Source organism: Aythya ferina (assembly GCF_964211825.1).
Source record: "Aythya ferina genome assembly, chromosome: 11".
NCBI classification, from domain to species: Eukaryota; Metazoa; Chordata; class Aves; order Anseriformes; family Anatidae; genus Aythya; species Aythya ferina.
Genome location: NC_140307.1, coordinates 8,884,889 through 8,901,466, shown reverse-complemented (window position 1 = coordinate 8,901,466; position 16,578 = coordinate 8,884,889). Strand labels below are relative to the sequence as shown.

General features: G+C 47.4%; 2 protein-coding genes across 3 annotated transcripts in view; both read right to left on the bottom strand.

The window, feature by feature from the left end:
• Nucleotides 1–11,627, bottom strand: part of CEMIP (cell migration inducing hyaluronidase 1) — a 108,067-nt gene extending 96,440 nt beyond the window's left edge. For both annotated transcript variants that reach the window (XM_084531912.1, XM_084531913.1), the window contains exon 1: nucleotides 11,525–11,627. The gene's annotated coding sequence lies outside the window, so the exon portion shown is untranslated. The remainder of the gene's footprint in view (nucleotides 1–11,524) is intronic.
• LOC311442558 (cell surface hyaluronidase CEMIP2-like) overlaps nucleotides 1–16,578 on the bottom strand; it is a 53,689-nt gene that overhangs the window by 35,312 nt on the left and 1,799 nt on the right. The window contains exons 3-13 of the mRNA XM_084531914.1: nucleotides 15,433–15,933; nucleotides 10,859–10,999; nucleotides 10,183–10,744; nucleotides 9,744–9,913; nucleotides 9,250–9,438; nucleotides 8,722–8,891; nucleotides 7,657–7,866; nucleotides 3,699–3,904; nucleotides 2,028–2,097; nucleotides 1,279–1,407; nucleotides 180–265 (exon numbers count right to left, since the gene is read on the bottom strand). Of these exons, the coding sequence (XP_084388040.1) occupies nucleotides 180–265; nucleotides 1,279–1,407; nucleotides 2,028–2,097; nucleotides 3,699–3,904; nucleotides 7,657–7,866; nucleotides 8,722–8,891; nucleotides 9,250–9,438; nucleotides 9,744–9,913; nucleotides 10,183–10,744; nucleotides 10,859–10,999; nucleotides 15,433–15,933 (2,434 nt within the window). The remainder of the gene's footprint in view (nucleotides 1–179; nucleotides 266–1,278; nucleotides 1,408–2,027; nucleotides 2,098–3,698; nucleotides 3,905–7,656; nucleotides 7,867–8,721; nucleotides 8,892–9,249; nucleotides 9,439–9,743; nucleotides 9,914–10,182; nucleotides 10,745–10,858; nucleotides 11,000–15,432; nucleotides 15,934–16,578) is intronic.

Sequence of the window (16,578 nt, the reverse complement as noted above, 5' to 3'; positions counted from 1 at the left end):
ATAATACAAACAATTCAGTGCATAGCTATTAAATATTTGCCTCTGCACATCAGAGAGAGCTTGTGTGTATTTTCAGATACTTGGGCCATAACGAGGCATTAATGATCTGCTAAATACAATGCAGAAGCCAGGAAGCAATACAAGTATCCAAAATACTTAGCCATACAGCATGTGCTTACCTGGCATTATCGACAGTGAGATACTCTCTGGGATCTTCAGCACTGGCTCTTGTTGTCTTTACTCCTTTTCCAATAAACAAACCAGCCTGAGAATGCAGATGACTCCAATTATTTTAACAGACTGCACACAAGAGACCAGAGATCACAGATTTTATCAATGAACGTGGGCAGCCAGTGTGTGCAGGCAGAGTGAGTGCATGCAGAGCGAGTGCCTGAAGCCTGGGCTTTCTCTTCCCTTTCGGTGTCACTTGGCACCACTCAGCATGACATGAGCACAGGATGTAGCACACTGAAGTCAGGACAGAGCCTGCCCTGCCATGTGTTACGCATCAACATCTTGGGCTGCCTTCTGACCCAATGCAAGGCACTGAACTCCCACTCTCTCTCTCTTGCAGAAAGCAATAAGGGACTTTGCCAAGCTCTTGACAAATTTTTGGAAAAAGATTGTTGTTAAGAAGTAAGGCTTTAAATAAAGAGTGACGAGTCCCCCGACAGTCAAAAGAGAACATGAGCTGCTGTAGCCAAGTTAAAGACTTTGGGATACAGCAGCAGCTGTCACGGACCAAGATGTAATATACACAAGGCCCAGAAAACAGCACTGATTTCAATCTAGAATCCTGAGAAGTAAGTTAAAAATGCTTTTTATAGCTTACAGGTTAAGTTTTCATGTCAACAGTATATTTGGGAAATGTGTTTTTCTTGGAATTACCCTTGAATTTTTGGTCTAATTTTTCAAAGGTGATAAGCAGGCCCTGGCACAAGCTATTTTTACTCATCCCCCTATATCCTTGCACCACTGTGGCCAACAGCAGCATTCAGTGTCCTCCTCCTGCCTCTCATTCCTTAAATCTCATTTAGTAGGTGCACCTCTGGCCTGGGCACATCCTCTCTAATGCAGACAACTGAACAGGAGCCCCATTTTGCTCAGGTTCCACTTTAATCTAGAAAGAGCATCACCCCCAAAATCTGCGTGTCTCTTAATATAGTTCTATAATACCATAATCAAAATTTAAGACAGCCATAAATCAGAGCACCAGACATTGTCAACCCTACACCGTACTGTTGTATTGGTGGTAACATACAAAAATCATCCACGTGCCTTGAAATTGGAGTGGACTCGGTTGTTGTAAAATACTCCCAGGGGGGTATGTTCAGCCTGTCCCTCTGGATATTGCCCCTCGGACTGTCCAGTTGGAACCCGGTGGAAGATGTACCATATCCCAACATCCTAAAGAACAAAGGAAGGGTCAAGGAATTGGACAGTGCAGTTAATGATATAGAATTTCCTGGGGACTTAGTGCTTCCCACTGTGCTGGCCAGATTTCTCAGCTGAGCCTGCAAAACACGTGTGAGTCCCAGGGGACACACAGTAGCACATACTCTCACACCACCCCTCTTATCTTTTGGCATGCACAGTGGGCCCCTGAGGCACACGCACATGAGTTTTAAAAATCCATATGTTGGGGGTGAAATACAGGTGCTATACAGCCACATTAAACACAAACATGATTTGGTTAACCATCAGAGATAACAACACAGAAAGAGTACATATTTATATATGCAAACATAAAATTATATTGGGCATTTAACTATTAACTCCTAATAAAAATCAACATTTGTTAAGAGACACCACACACCACTTCCAGCCACCATTGTGAGAGAAATCAGTCTCAGAGACAACTGTAGGAAACTACTTGTTCTTAACAGAGAGAAAGGCTGCAGAAATATATATCCAAATTTTATGATGACTTCCTAAAAATTCACTGCCCTCACATTAATGACATCAATAAGAGTAGAGTATACAGGACCTGGAGGCAAAGTATAGTTATTGCAGTTAAATGTTTTTACCTGAGCACCCGCTGCTGCATTCTCTATTAAATTGTTGTTTGGATTTGCAATCCAGAAAGTGCTGACAGCCCTGAAAAATCAAAATCAAAATCAAAATGATCCTAAGCAGTTACCAAACAGGAAGGGATACATTTTCATAGCACTGTGCTGGACTTCAGCCACAACCCTCCTATTGACTTTAAAACTCCACACAACCTTTTAATGATTCTCTTTAAGGAACAGCATTTAGTGATGTCAGACATTCATTTATGGAGTCACATGCTGAACTTATTGTAAATTACATGAGACCATTAACACAAAATCTGTGCTCTGTTAAATGCAGCTTAAGGAAATCTGATGTCTTTTTTTTTTTTTTTTTTTTTTTTTCTTCTTCCCAAAAGTTAAGCAGCTTTGGAAAAAGCCTGAAAAGTGAACTTCTATTTTGTTTTTAGGAACTCTGGGGGCCATGGCAGGAGGTAGGGGATTCGCTATGGATTTACTATGCTTCCACTTGGAAAACAAAACAAATGTCCTTGCAAGCCACAAATGGCTCATTAAGCAGGAGATTAAGGAGATATTATTTTGACATTTGTTCAAATAAAGAGTTTTTGCCTCAGAGGGAGGATCAGCAGTGGCACAAACAGAAGCCAGACATAGCTATGAAAACATTATGATCTGTTGTATTACTTCATTTGATAACATCTTTTGCAATAATAAAGACCACATGTAAAAACACTGTAAACCATTTCTCATGACCATAACAATTAATTTGATCATTCTAAGCAGAAAATCTCAATAATTTTTATCTACCTTAACTACTGCATGATCAAGAATCCCCACTCCTTTGCTTGAACAGAACAACTAAATAGGTGCACAATAAATCTATATTAACCATATAGTCAACCATAGCATTTCAACAACCATAACTGTAATTAATTCAATTGGATTACTTACATAAATTAAAATAAGTAGGGTTTGGGCACTAGATCCTTTTCCAGAAAATGTGAAAATACAAATTTCTGTTGATAAATTATATTCTCACTTGCAAACAGTAACCAGGCCAGTTCCTGGATCCCTTGGGTGCCCATGTTTTGGCACATCAGTCTCCAAAATGGAAGCTGACTTTGGTCAACTACAGCAGGATATTGTTTACTGCATTTTAAATGAGGCTCACTGCGCTGTATGCTAATCTCTACGTTCTCACTAAATCTCTTAGTATAGCCTAGATACTCATGTACTTGTGTATCTGTTGACTTTAGATACAAAATTCAGCCCTGGTGAAAACAGGCAAAAATTCCCTTTGCTCTAGGTGATGTTTTTGCCAGCTTACACCAGGACTGCACCTACTTGCACTTATCAGACAAATTTCATGGAGCTGTCTGGTTCAAAAGGACTGAAAGGGGTTCAGACACAAGCAAAGTACTCTATGCATTTATGATTCTTGCAAAACAGCAACAGCAATAAACAACAGCAAGTATTCCTTGCTCAGGTTTCATGCACATACTAATAGATATCTTCACATGCAAAACAAGGTCAAAGAGCTAAAATATTTTTAAAAGTGAAATGATAGGAAAAGCTGCACATTTTTCATCAAATAGCATAAACATTATCATCAAAAGTTTTGTTTTTTAGGACCCAGCTACAAACCTCAACATCAGTGCAAAAACTAACTCTATCTCCTGGAGCACTTACATGCAGTCAGTGCTTGGCACAGGAATGTAATTCCCATAGACATGGCTCCGGATGGCAAGGCACATAGCTTCATTGCGATCTGAGGGCAAGATCGTTCCTGACCTGGTGAGGAGGCCCAAGTTGTGATAGAACGTATTGCGTTGTTCCGTCCCATCTTCAAGGAAGAAACAGTGCCCCAGAGTGTCATAGCCAATGGTGTCTTTTACCTGGAAGAAAGTGTACAGGCCACAGATTGCAATGCTAAGAGCAGAAGGAATGACAAGTGATGTGCTTTATCAGTGAACTCAGAAACTCCTAGGAGCAGTTTTGCTACCGTGAAGTGTCTTAATGTGCATCAATCCAGGAGCTAGCTCAAGCCGCATGTGGTTTGCATAAGAGTGGCTGATCTTTCTATACAGCGTAACTGCTATTAATATTACTCTGAGGGAGATCACGTGCATAATTAAGGGAAAATCATAAAATACTGGATTTAAGACGCCTCTCAGCTCTAGGAGAAAATATATGTTTCAGTGTCATGAAGTAAATACCTATGTAAATATGTATGTGTCTTGCATGATAAACCAAAAAGTTAGGCCGGTTAATCCAGAAATTGTCATGACTGCAATACTTCCCAAATAAAATAATAATAAAAATCTTGAAATTTCACTATATGAAATAATTTATATTATGAATATTTCTGTTCTTTCTGCTCCACTTTTAGAACATGCAAGTCCACTTCATTCCTTTAATGCTCAGCTTGGGCAGAGATGGTCTCTCACTGCTTCAGCCTATTTAAGATTAACTGACATGTATTAAATCATAATTTGACCAAGAGGATTTAGCACAAGCCTCCTTTGATGTACAGCTTTATGAAGACAAATTTAGAAATCCTTTAAACGTGAAAACTAAATCAGGTTAGTTAAAGCACCAACTATTTGTTACTAAATCTCACTTAAACCGAACTTTGTACTTCACATGATCCCTGTCAGCATATTTATTCACTCTTCAAGCATACCAAATTCCTGTTGACGTCAGTTAGAGTTATGTCCTTGTAAAACTGCAAGATTAACTAATATTAACCCATTTGGTTATTTCTGTATGCAGAGGGATACTTGAACCAAATCCATTTCAGATTCATATCCTGTGATTAGCACTTAATGGCCTACAACTGTACGTAACAGCTGGAGTCACAAACACTATAGTTTCCATAAGTATATTTCTACTGGAATTTTCTACTTCTTTCTTGATTTCCTGGCAGTTGCCCCTCAAACATGTCATCTGCTGCTCTTGTTTTGGCCTCAGAGAGGTGTTCGAGTTAAAAAAAAAAAAAAAAAAAAAAAAAAAAAAAAAAAAAAGCAGCATGCAACAAGGCACCCAGCTCTAAAAGATACATTTTTGGCAATCCACTGAGGTTCTGCATGCAGGTGCACTAGCTTAGGGTGAGCTACAAGGAAAATAACCAAGAGCCTACATGCAGCAACACTGAGAGAAAGTGTCTCTATCAGTTTAATCTCAGGAATGCAGGTAGGAAACGGATTTAGATTGAAATGCAAGTGCTTTTGCCAACCTGCTAAGAACAGTAAATCTGACTACTCATATCCTTCCAAATGATGAGCAGGAGCTGCATCAAAGATTATTTTTTGGAGAGAATTGGTAATGGCAAAATGCCTGTTGCCATAAAGGAAAAAGTTTCATTCTTATAGATTTAGCTGAAGTTCAACTAATCTGTGCTTCAGAGAAGTCCATTAAAACCAGACTTGTATCCAAAGACAGATTTTAGCTTTAATTAATACAATTTGTGACAGTTTCAGAAACACATGGTGGCTCTGAAAACCTACACACATGAAATTATATTGATCGCTTTTCTATAACATTTTAAAGACCATTTACATTTGCACTTAATGAGGAGAATCCATGCTCTTAGATCAAAACAGAAACAACTGAATACTCCCAGCACATCACAGATAGAAATTAGAGGCTTGGAAAGGGAAGCCTGCCAGCAGCACTGTGACATTAACAGTAGCATATTACTGTATGTGTCAGCATGCAACATTGTCCACAACACAAGCTGCAGCCCTGTTGGCGTGTCCAACACCAGATGTTTAAGATGCCTCTAAACACTGAATTATATATAGTCCAGCAACACAATATAAGTGACCTTTAGGCACTGCAACTTTATACATGTAAGACTACAGTATTCTGCGGTAAGTGTGCAGAGGGAAGCAAGCAGCATGTCACAGCCCGCTTTCTAACCACAGTGAGTAACCCAAGCTGCCTGTGCTGCTGCCGTGGGCTTGCAAAGTGGCACAAGGCTGGCACGCAGGAGAAGCAGATGGGAGAAAGGCCTCGCACACGATGCTGTGTGACCCATGCACAGCACAGCACAAAGCACAGCACTCCCATAACTTCTGAAGTTACCTCTGAAGAGGAAGGGGGAAGAGAAACCTGTCTGGTCTATTCTCAAAGGCTGAAGTTACATATCATGTGCAAAAATGGATACCCACCTATGTTATTTAACTGTCATTATCTGATACAGTTGCAGTTCTCTGGAACCGCAAATTATTTTAGTTTATTTTAAAGCAGGGCTTTTTAATACATGTACACTGTAATTACTCTTAATGAATGCATTGCAACCACATGATTCTTCCACAGAATCACTTATTTAGCCTTTGCTATGAAATCTGTCCATGAATTCATGGACTCAAAGCCACCCCAGCCTGGTTGCTGGTGGCCTGGATCTCACTCTTGGATTCCTGATTGCACACCTACTGAATTCCACATACCCCACGAAACCCTTGACAACCTCCCTTCTGATAAAGACCTAGGGAAAGACCATCATTCTTCTCAGGAATAATATTAATGTAAGGCTTAACTTTTCATTCCTGGCAGGCTCCTGCTATTCAAAGGGTGTAATACTGATGGGAAGAGACAGGGAGTTGAAGTGTATCTAAACATCCTGTGCAAGTCTCCTGCCACCTAAGGGCTCTGTCAACAAAAGCAGGTGCTATAGCCAGAGCGAATCTCATATATGAGAAGGTAATCAATAATTTTGAGTGGTATGGACAATAGAAACACTGTTCAAGACACATGAAAAGTGTCTCAGTTGTGCAGGTCCAATATTGTAGTTTTACTAACACCTGCTTATTGGTGGACCCTTTTAGACAAGGGTCCCACTACAGTGTATCTATGTCATTTCTTACAGAGCTTTATGTCTAGAGCTGAGAAATGTTGCCAGGAAAAACCTGGGAGGTCATGAATAGTTCTGGGAGTGTCTCTGCCTAAGCACACATCAGGTGAACGAGGAAATGTCCATGAACATGAAAATACCACTCCAGGCCCTACAGAGCACACAGCAATTGGACGTGTCAGGACTGGAGCAGGAACCTGTCTTTTCCAGCTGGGGCATGTGTGGCTTTTTATTTAAAAAAAAGTTCCTCTCCACAATGCCCTTGTGAAGATCTAGGTCAAAGCCAAGTTCCTGAGGGTTTTTTCTGGCACTGAAGTGGCCATTTGGGTCTGTACATCTCATATTGCATTCCCTTTGTCATGTGCAAAATTTTTGGATTTGTTTCACATTGCCCTGACTTGAACAACCCTTGTCTTTTTTATCTCCATTGCAAATAAGATCTATTGCTTCAGTCATGTCCATTAAAAGCCCATTGCTTTCATTTTAAATTAAACTTTGTATGATCACAAACTGTCCACAGTAACCATGACAGAGATTTCACTGTATCTGATCACACCATTAATAATATTAATTACCAGGAGAATATGAAGAACCTGAAATTCAGTTCAAAGAGCTGCACCACCAGAACAGCAGTCATAACCTGTCAAATGAGGTTGACAAGTCAAGACATCTCTGAGGGAAAAGACACCTTATTCCAATATTCTGATTTCTCTTTGCATCACAAATGGCTTACTGTTTAGCAGTGCCCTAAGCAAAGAAATTAACTCGGTACTAATAAAATGTGTTTCCTACCAGCAGGCCATGAGTTCCATGTATGGCAACACACCTAGAGAAGCAGTGGTGGATAGCCAGGTTATCGAGGTACGTTGGGCGGTCGTATCCTCCTCTCTCATCCACATCCTCAGCCATGTGAAAATGCACAGGGTAACTGCCCAGGATTTGCTGCCCCATGTTCTTTAATTCCACTCCTGACATGTGAACAGAACTAAAATTCCTTAGGATCTGTTGAAAGAAGTGTAGGTCCAAGTAAGGTGTTGCAATATAAATAACATGCTAAAAGAAAAACACTTTTTTCCCCATTAGGCAATATGTTTGCAGTACAAAACAGGGCCTGATCCCAGAAGGAGGTGCCAGCTCCCTGCTCTGACTCACAGCAGCACCTGTGGAGAAGCATGCTGGCGGCTGCGCACCTACAGGTGTGGGGGTGCCAAGGAATAGCTGCCAAACAGCACGTACAGCAACAGCAGCACATAAATGCGTGACACAGCTGTGGACAAAATACTCCTGCCAGCTACAGAAAGGGACAGCACTTACCAACAGGCTGTTTCCTGTAAACTTCATCTCTGTCAAGTGAGTTTAGGTCAGACCTGCCCAGATCTCTGATTTCCACTAAATGGGAATGCATTTATCTTACACAAAGCCCCTGGAACAGCAAAACTTTGCACGTCCACCAGGAACACCTGGGACAACCCAGAGAGGGCTAATCCCAACTGGCAAGACCCAGCACTTATCTGAGCCATGAGTGGAGCAGGTTTGCTCTGAAGGAAGCACAGCTACTTCAGCAGCACTTTGCAACCTGTGTAACTTCACACCACCCCTACCAACAGCAATGGAGCTAAAGAACCCCACTAGCCTGGAGAAGGGTATGCTTTGGGATATGCGGAGAACAAAATGGCACAGCCTCACTGTACGTCTAGTTCTGCAAAATAGGCCAACAAACTTTCCCCACCTTCATAGATAAGTATTCTTTTTTACCCCAGACACAATGGTAGTTTCAAGCTGCATATTGCTCATTTACAAACCAGGGAAGGAGCTACCTGAAACAACCTACAGGCACGTGCATTAAAAATTACTCACTTTAATATGTCCTCCAAATGTGTCAAAGGAGAAAAACTGACATTGATTTTGTCCATAGCAGGAGTCTTCCATTTCTCCTTGAATAAGTATATTTCTAGTCAGAAGACCAACCTCTGCCCTCATATCGATGCCATCTATGACTTCTCCGATATGAAGATAAAGTGGGCTGCCTGTAAAAATCAGAAACCTCTTATTCATGGGGAGCGCGGTGTCCTTGTTATCGTGGTGTTCTAGGCAAGTGCACACCTTTCATTTAAGCAGTCACCAAGTTTGGGACATGCCCTGTATCTGATATCTGATCCAGAGGAGATCAGCCCTTCCCCTGGCTTCTATAGGGGATGGCTGCCTCAGGCCAAATTTTAAATCCCACTGTGATATCAGGGCCTTTCAGCTCTCCTACAACAAGTGTCCACATGGGACACAAATTAGCTAAAGAGGTAAGTAAGTGTAAACGTAGAACATAAAAGACACAACAATGTAAGTATTTACAACAAACAAGCAGTTAAAAAAATATATATAAAATCATACCATCGATTTTCACTTGATTATTTTTACATTCAGGGCAGGGAAGGAGATTAAACTCTTCAGCCTGATGCATAGAATAATCTGTGCTGGCAATGACAATCCTGTCACCAGGTAACCAACTTCTAACATCATCCACTAAATGAAGAATTATCCCTTTAGACACTTCCACTTTAAATCCATTATGAGGCACCCCTGAAAAATGAAGCAATCAATTATTTTACAGTTGCACACGACAGAGTCCTACAATTAGTCCAAGTGCTTACCGATTTAATTTTTGTCTTGATAACTGTGTGCAACAGAAGCGCTCTGGCCATTAAATATGTCAGTGTCAGCTCTTTGTAGGCAGTTAAATGTTACATCACGGGAGTACTGCTGTTAGCGTGGTCACCATGCATAGGGGCACAGCTATTACTATCATGGCACAGTTCAGATTTGTAGCCGGCAGAGAAGACCGAGCAAAGCAGCAGAAGGCGAACAACGATGAGGAGCCACTAAACCTTTAATCCATCCACTGAAAGCAGTAACAGTGAAGCGGGTGCCATCGTAGGTCAGGAAATCCCTCTGGGCCACGGCGAGCCCCGTGGTCCCGCTCCCGTGATACTCCCTCTTATCTTCAGCCGTGGAAAGCGCGTCCCCTCCGAGGATCCCCACCAGCGCCCAGGGCTGCCTGAAGGACACCAGGAGGGAGCGGTCGGGCAGGCAGCCCTCACACACATCCCCCCCAGCCTCCGGGACCCGGAGGGGCTGCTCGGAGCCCCGGATTCCCCCTCCCTCTTGCTCCGAGCCCCGTCCCGCGCCCCCCGTCGGGGCTCGCCCCGCGCTGTCCCGCAGCCGCGCGGCGCCGGGCGCGGAGCTGTCCATGGTGGCGCCGCGGGCCCGCCCCGCCGAAGCTCCGGGGGCCGCGAGTTCGAGTCCCGCGCCCGCCGCTCGCCTCACCTGTAGCCCAGCCGGGCGATGTGCTCGCTCCGCAGGCGGTCCCGCAGGAGCAGTCGCGTTTCCAGCGTGAGGCTGCGGGCCGCCGAGTCCCCCACGGCGGCCGCCACCACCCTGCCGGGGGGCTGGAGGGCCAGGAAGGCGAGCAGGCGGCGGCACTCGCCGGCTCGTAGATGGGTGTCGAAGCGCCCCGCCGCCAGCACCCGCCCTGTGCCGGCGTCGAGGATGCGGAGGTTGAGCCCGCGGCTGCCCCAGCGTTTCTCCGAGGTGTAGCGGCCGTGGCGGAGCCCTCCGGGGTGCAGGGTTTTGTCCAAGAGGCTCCAGGAGCGAGGCCGCCGGCCGTGCAGCTCCAGGACGCCGCCGCCGCCCACTCCCACGAATTTCTGCCCGAAGCCGGCCACGGCCGCCCCGTCGGCGGCTCGCCCGTACAGCGAGATGGTGGCCCGCGAGCCGTAGGGGCAGCGCTCCGAGCCGATGTGCAGCTCCCCGCCGTCCTGGATGAGGATGTAGCGGGCTCGCAGGGTGATGGGCGGCCCGCGGGGGCGGTCGGCGAACACCAGCTTCCCTGGCGGGCGTGGGGAGAGCAGTGGGGTCAGGGGGTTCCCAGCGGCGGGGACGTGAAAGAGGGGACCGGGAGGCGTCCCCCCACCCGGCTGCGTGCGTCCCCTCCATCGCTTACCTCCGTCGCGGATGACGAGGGAGTGGAAGGTAGCGGAGCTCTCCAGGCGCAGAGCCGCCCCCCGGCCCACGACGGCGGCTCGGCGGGTGTCGGAGCCGGGGTGCCACGGGGAGAGGTGCGGGGCGGCCCCCGGGCACGGCCCTGCAACAGACGGGGGCAGCGGCAGCGGCGGCGATGCGCGGCGGGGCGCGGCGGGGGCGGAGGGGCGCGGTACCGACCTGCTGCTGCGCTGCCGCTCGCTGCTCCGCGATGTGTCCCGCGGCGCTGCCGGCACCGGGACCGGCTCCGGGACCGGCTCCGGGTCCGGCTCGAAGGGCAGGGGGAGCCGCAGCACCCCCGGGCTCCCCCCGGCCGCTACCTGCAGCCCGCAGCCGCCGCCCGAACACGTGCGCGGCGCCTGCTCCTTCTCCGCGGCTTTGCACAGAGCCGGCGCCAAGATACATTTTGCTTTGGGCTGTGTTTTTTTTTTTTCCCTCCTTTATTATTTTTTTTTCCTCCTCTTAACCTAGCAAGAGCGAAACCAGAAGCAACCTCCTTTCCCCCCCTCCGCACGCAGCGTGTGACAACCCCGACAGCAGGACAAGCGGGGAGCCGGCGAGGAGAAAACCCCAGCGGCAGACGGACGAGAAGCACCGGCGAACTCCGGCCGGCGAAAAGACCTCTTACCTATTGCCCCGGCAGCGCCGAGCCGCAAACTTTGTACGCCGCCTCTCGGGAGCTCCCGACCCGGGCTGCTGGGCAGAGGCAGGCGCAGGCAGCTCCCGCTCCTCCGCTCCGGCTGCCTCCCCTCCGCCTCCCTATTTATATCCATCTTCCAGCCGCCGGCGGTGCCCGCACTGTTTACAGCAGCTCCGCTGCTGGCTCCTCCCAGCTGGGGACGAGCCCTCCAGCCCGGAGGTATATCTGCGGCCGGCGCCGAGATGCTCGGGGCCGGGGAGATCCCCGCTGCCCGCCCGCAGAGGTCGGCCCCGGCCCCGGGCTGTTGCGGGGGTCCCCCAGCTCCCGGGGGTCACAGCGGGTCTCCGCCCGGGGAGGGCTTTGGGGTCTCCGTGCAAGCCCGCAGAGGACCCAGCTGGGCTCAAAAGTGTGAAGTGTGGAGTTCAGGGGCTTGGAAACTGCCCTGGGAGGGGCAGGGGTTGAGGCACTCCACCCCCATCTCTCCCTGCAGCCCCCTGGCACCTCAGAATGAATCAGGAAATGTCTCAGGTTGGAAGGGACCCTGAAGGTCAACTAGGTCCAAGCCCCCTGCCATAGATACCTTTCCACAGGGGTGTCCTATGCCAGGCCATCCTGCAGCAGGTAGCTCTGAGAGCACCTGAATCTAGAGGCTGCAAACATCCCCCCAGACAGTGGGGGAGCAGAGAGATATCTGCCACATCACCTCACCTCACCTGACCAAGCTGCAGTCAGAGCCCGCAGCGAAACAGACAAAAAGCCTCCCCTCTAGAAGGTGCTCTGGCAGGACGCAGTTTCAAATCAATCTGTTTGCATTTACCCCCATGGACTAGGACTGTTCCTCGCCCTTATGGGCTCCAGGCTGGCCTCCAGTCTCCACGCACACGGCACTGCCTGCAGGAGGACCAACACACACACTTCTACTTTCCATGAACTAGAACACCACATTTTTTCCTAGGCTCTAGCATAACTGAGCTTCCAGGGAACACATAAATACAGGTAACTGCTTATTGCAGCCACTGCCACCTCCTTCCCAGAGTTTAATCCCTCGTCTCTGCTCTGCTGCCCAGCGTCCAGTGGTGAGGACAAGCCAGAAGCAGGCGAGCAGCAGTGCCAGCCACTGCTCCCACCCAGGGCCAAAGCCAAAGAGGTGTGAAGCCACAGGTGCTGCTGATCTCAGCGACAGTTGTGTGCCATCATCTGGTCAAACCGTTCCAATCTGTCACCCCTGAAATTTATTCTGGTGCAGGATTTCTTCTGTTGGGGGGCACAAAGAGGCTATAGTTATGTTAATAAGGAGCGAGTGCTGTCAGACAAAATATGAGAACAGACTGGGAGCAGGGGGGTGGGCGAGGGGCACGGCCGTGCCCACGCTCCCGATGACAGCTCTGGAGCAGGAGCAGCACTCGCTTGTGCTGAAGGAAATGCATTTGCTCTCCTACACCCTGCTCTGGGACTCAGGGCGGTGCTGAATCAAGATAAGCATCCAGCCCAGAGAAACACATCCAGCCAATACTCCCTCATGACAACACTCCATAATACAGGGAAATGCTAGAGCTGCCACCTTTGCTACCGGCTGTTCATCTATCATGTATTGCTGGCACTTCTATTCCTGTCTCAAATAGCTTTTGGCATTTTCCGTCCAAAAAGCGGCATTAGTCAGTACCGTGCCTCCTCCTTATCTGAACATGACATGTATGAATATGGGTCATGGGAAAGCAGAGCAGCTATCAGAGGTATGGTAGGTTGTGCTCATTTTTTGGAGAAAGATTTATCTACTGGTGGGAGCCGCAGGCAGGACAAGACAAATAGGAGTGCTTTGTCTTAAAACACACTAGTTTCTCTGAATTCTGAGGTTCTAGAAGTGTAGAATTGGAGGTGGAGAACTTGAACCTTTATTTTATAGCCTGTCAGTCCCCTAGAAACCTCATATATATTTACATAAAACATTTACTCTGCAAAAGATTTCATAGACTTACAAGGTAAATGAAAGATAACAAGGGTTAACCTAACCTAGTAACAGCGGAAATAAGTGTAGTACAGGCTTTGGGTAGCGCTAAATTTCAGGCAGGCCTTGCAAAACTATTAGCAAAGCCAAAAGTGACTCTATTTGACAAGGGCCTTTTTTTGAACAAGAACTCAAAATCTGTGTGGTGTGAGCACTGTTTAAATCCTTCAAAGCCATTTTCCCCCTGTAGTCTCAAAATCCACATAGCTGCACTGCTCTGTTACTTTTTGTTTGTTTGTTTGTTTTATAAGGCAAGAATAATTCTTGGAGGTGAATTATTTCAGTATCATTTTCTCCTGCATTGTTTTCTCTGACTGAGGAGGAAAATTACAAAGCAAATGAGGCTGGATATATCATCTTGTTTTTCTGAAGAGTCCTGTCTCATTTTCAGGAAAGCACAGAAATGTTTGTTGTTATCTGTATTTTGGTGCATGCGAGCTAAAATCTTTTCCTTTCATTCCTTCCCAAGTTTCCTTTTTGTGGATGATTTTTGCTTTGCAGCAGTGCCAGGCTGAAGCTTATACAAGAGCGCTCCGTTACAGGGCACATCCTCAGCGTGAGCCCGTTCCCAAACATCCTCACACCTGCAAGTGGGAAATCATGACTAATCCTCACTGCCTCAAGCACTCTGCTGGGGTAGATCTTCCTTGAAAAAAATAAAAATAAAAATCCTGAGCCTTCCTCTGAGTGTTGTTACAGATCTTCCTTGCAAAAAAAAAAAAAAAAAAAAAAAATCCTGAGTCGCCCTCTGAGTGTTGTAACTCTGGGTTATAAACTGAAGTTTATATTTCTAGCAAATAAAGTCGGTCGTCTTCCTCTGCCTTAACGGGCTACCTGGTACGAGGAGATCTCTGCCATCTCCCGTCTCGGCTTGCTCCGAAGGCAAACGCAGCCGGAGCCTTCCCTAACAAACCCCGGTGGCTGCCGAGGCTTTCAGGCGGTACGGAACAGAGAAGCTGCCCCCACGGCAGCCGCCCGGGGATGCCCCGAGGGCCGGGGGAGCTCCTGCAGGGCTGCAAGGGATGGATCCTGCTCGGGACTGCACCGCGGCCGGCCGGGCGGCGTCGCCCTTGCACAGCCCTGGCCGCCCAGCCTCGGACCCGGCCCCGGGCCTCTCAGGCCCCGGTCCCCTCAGACCTTGTCCCTTCAGGCCCCTGTCCCTTCAGACCTTGTCCCCCTCATGCCTCGACGCCCTCCAAGCCCCTGTCCCCTCAGGCCTCGATGACCCCCAGTCTTCAGCCCCCTCAGGTCCCGTCCCATCCTCCTGAGCACCCAGTGCCTAAAGGACGCAGGCTGCCACCTCCTATGTTACCCTTAATTAAACAAACGTTATCAATGAAGTTTTCCTGCTCCTCTTCCTAGCTGTATATTCTGTCATCTCTCACTTTATTTATTTTGTAATTCTTCCTAGATTTTATGTTTTTCCAAGCAACGCAGCTCCCTGACACGTTTCCGCAGGCAGCCCCCAGCTCCGAGCGGGGCAGCGGGAGGCGTTGGCACAGCCGTGCCCTGGGGAGCCGTGGCAGCACACTCCTAATGCATTAGAGATGCTCTCAGAGGCCACCATGGGCCTGGCAACCCCACCGAGCCGGGTACAGCACTACCACAGCTCGGCTTTTAGCGCCGGTATCGAATCCCACAGACCAACACAGCTCACAACCAATCTATGGCTCATCGGCGGCGACTGCCCTCCACATGCCGCCCCAAAGGCTCCTCTTATGCAGACTGTGGCTGCTGCCAGCCACCTCAGCACACACCTCCTGCCTCAGGCTGAGCACCTCAGCCCTCGTCATCGCTCGGCAAAGCACCAGGGCCTGCACACTGAGCCTGGCTCCCACCTCAGCCCCATTGGCGCGACAGAATCAAACCCATCTCCTCCTTATGTACCTACCACTTTGCTCCACTTGGGGCTTTATGGGCGTTTTCCTTGCTTTCAGCATTTGCTTCTTGAGCAGAGCGAAGACCTTGGACTGCTGACCTTCGGAGAGCACTCCCATGTTCCTGAGCAGCTGAAGCATCCTGTGCAGCAGAAAAGGCTTCAGCTTGTGCTGTGCCAGCTTGAGAGGACTGACGTGAATTTTGGGCAGGTTGACTTCCCGATCACAGTGATAAAATTGGAAGAGATTCCAGGCCAAGCTGGGTCCAAAGGTATCCATTAAAATATACCTGGAGAGTTTAAGGAGCATGTCACAGGACAACTGCTTTTCTTGTGATTTCTGGCCCAAGTTCTGGCTCAGCAAACTTCTGCTGTCCTTGTGACCGAGGGGAGAGCTGCTTCTGAGTAGGCTGGAGAGTTTGTGTGAGCCCACAGTCCCAGGAAGGGTTTTCTTACTGTGCAGCAGTCCTTTGTACTCCATATCCCACCAAGAACTGTTGGGATTCAGGCTATGCCCTGAAATAATTATAAATACAGCAAAACCTATTAAACAAACAGTGAAGAATCCTGGTGGGCTTCTTTCTTTTGTACATAAATATGTACATAGACACTTTTATGAATATTTCACTGTATCCTTGGATACACTACAAATTGTTACACTACTTTGACAAACCAGCTGTGAGGTTCTACAGGTCAAATCCATAGATAGATTTAGAAAAAGGCAGATTTGGGGGTACTAAAATGTGATAATTTTTTTTTTCTTTTTGGTGGTGGTTGTTGTTTTCTTTTAATTAAAATAATATTTTCCCTAAACAATATGGAAAATACCCTTATTAAACATATACACTCCAGAGTACAGAAATTCCTTAAAAAAAAAAAAAAAAAAAAAGATCAAAATGGTATGTTCTACTCCATATAATTGTCTGAAAAACGTTAAGAAAAAAAGTGATTCCTATTAAAGACTCTAACAGCCTTTTTCTTACATGACTAAGAAAGGAAAATTTACATTCCCACTGTGCCATTCCCATTTTGAGCCCAGCCCCAGGGCCTAGCACAGCCTCCAGTTTTCCCAGAGCTATAGGCTGGGTCTCAATTAAAGGCTCCATTCTGCTTCCCAGGTGCTCTCCCTGGTCTCCACCTGCTGATCAAAGCCATTATTAC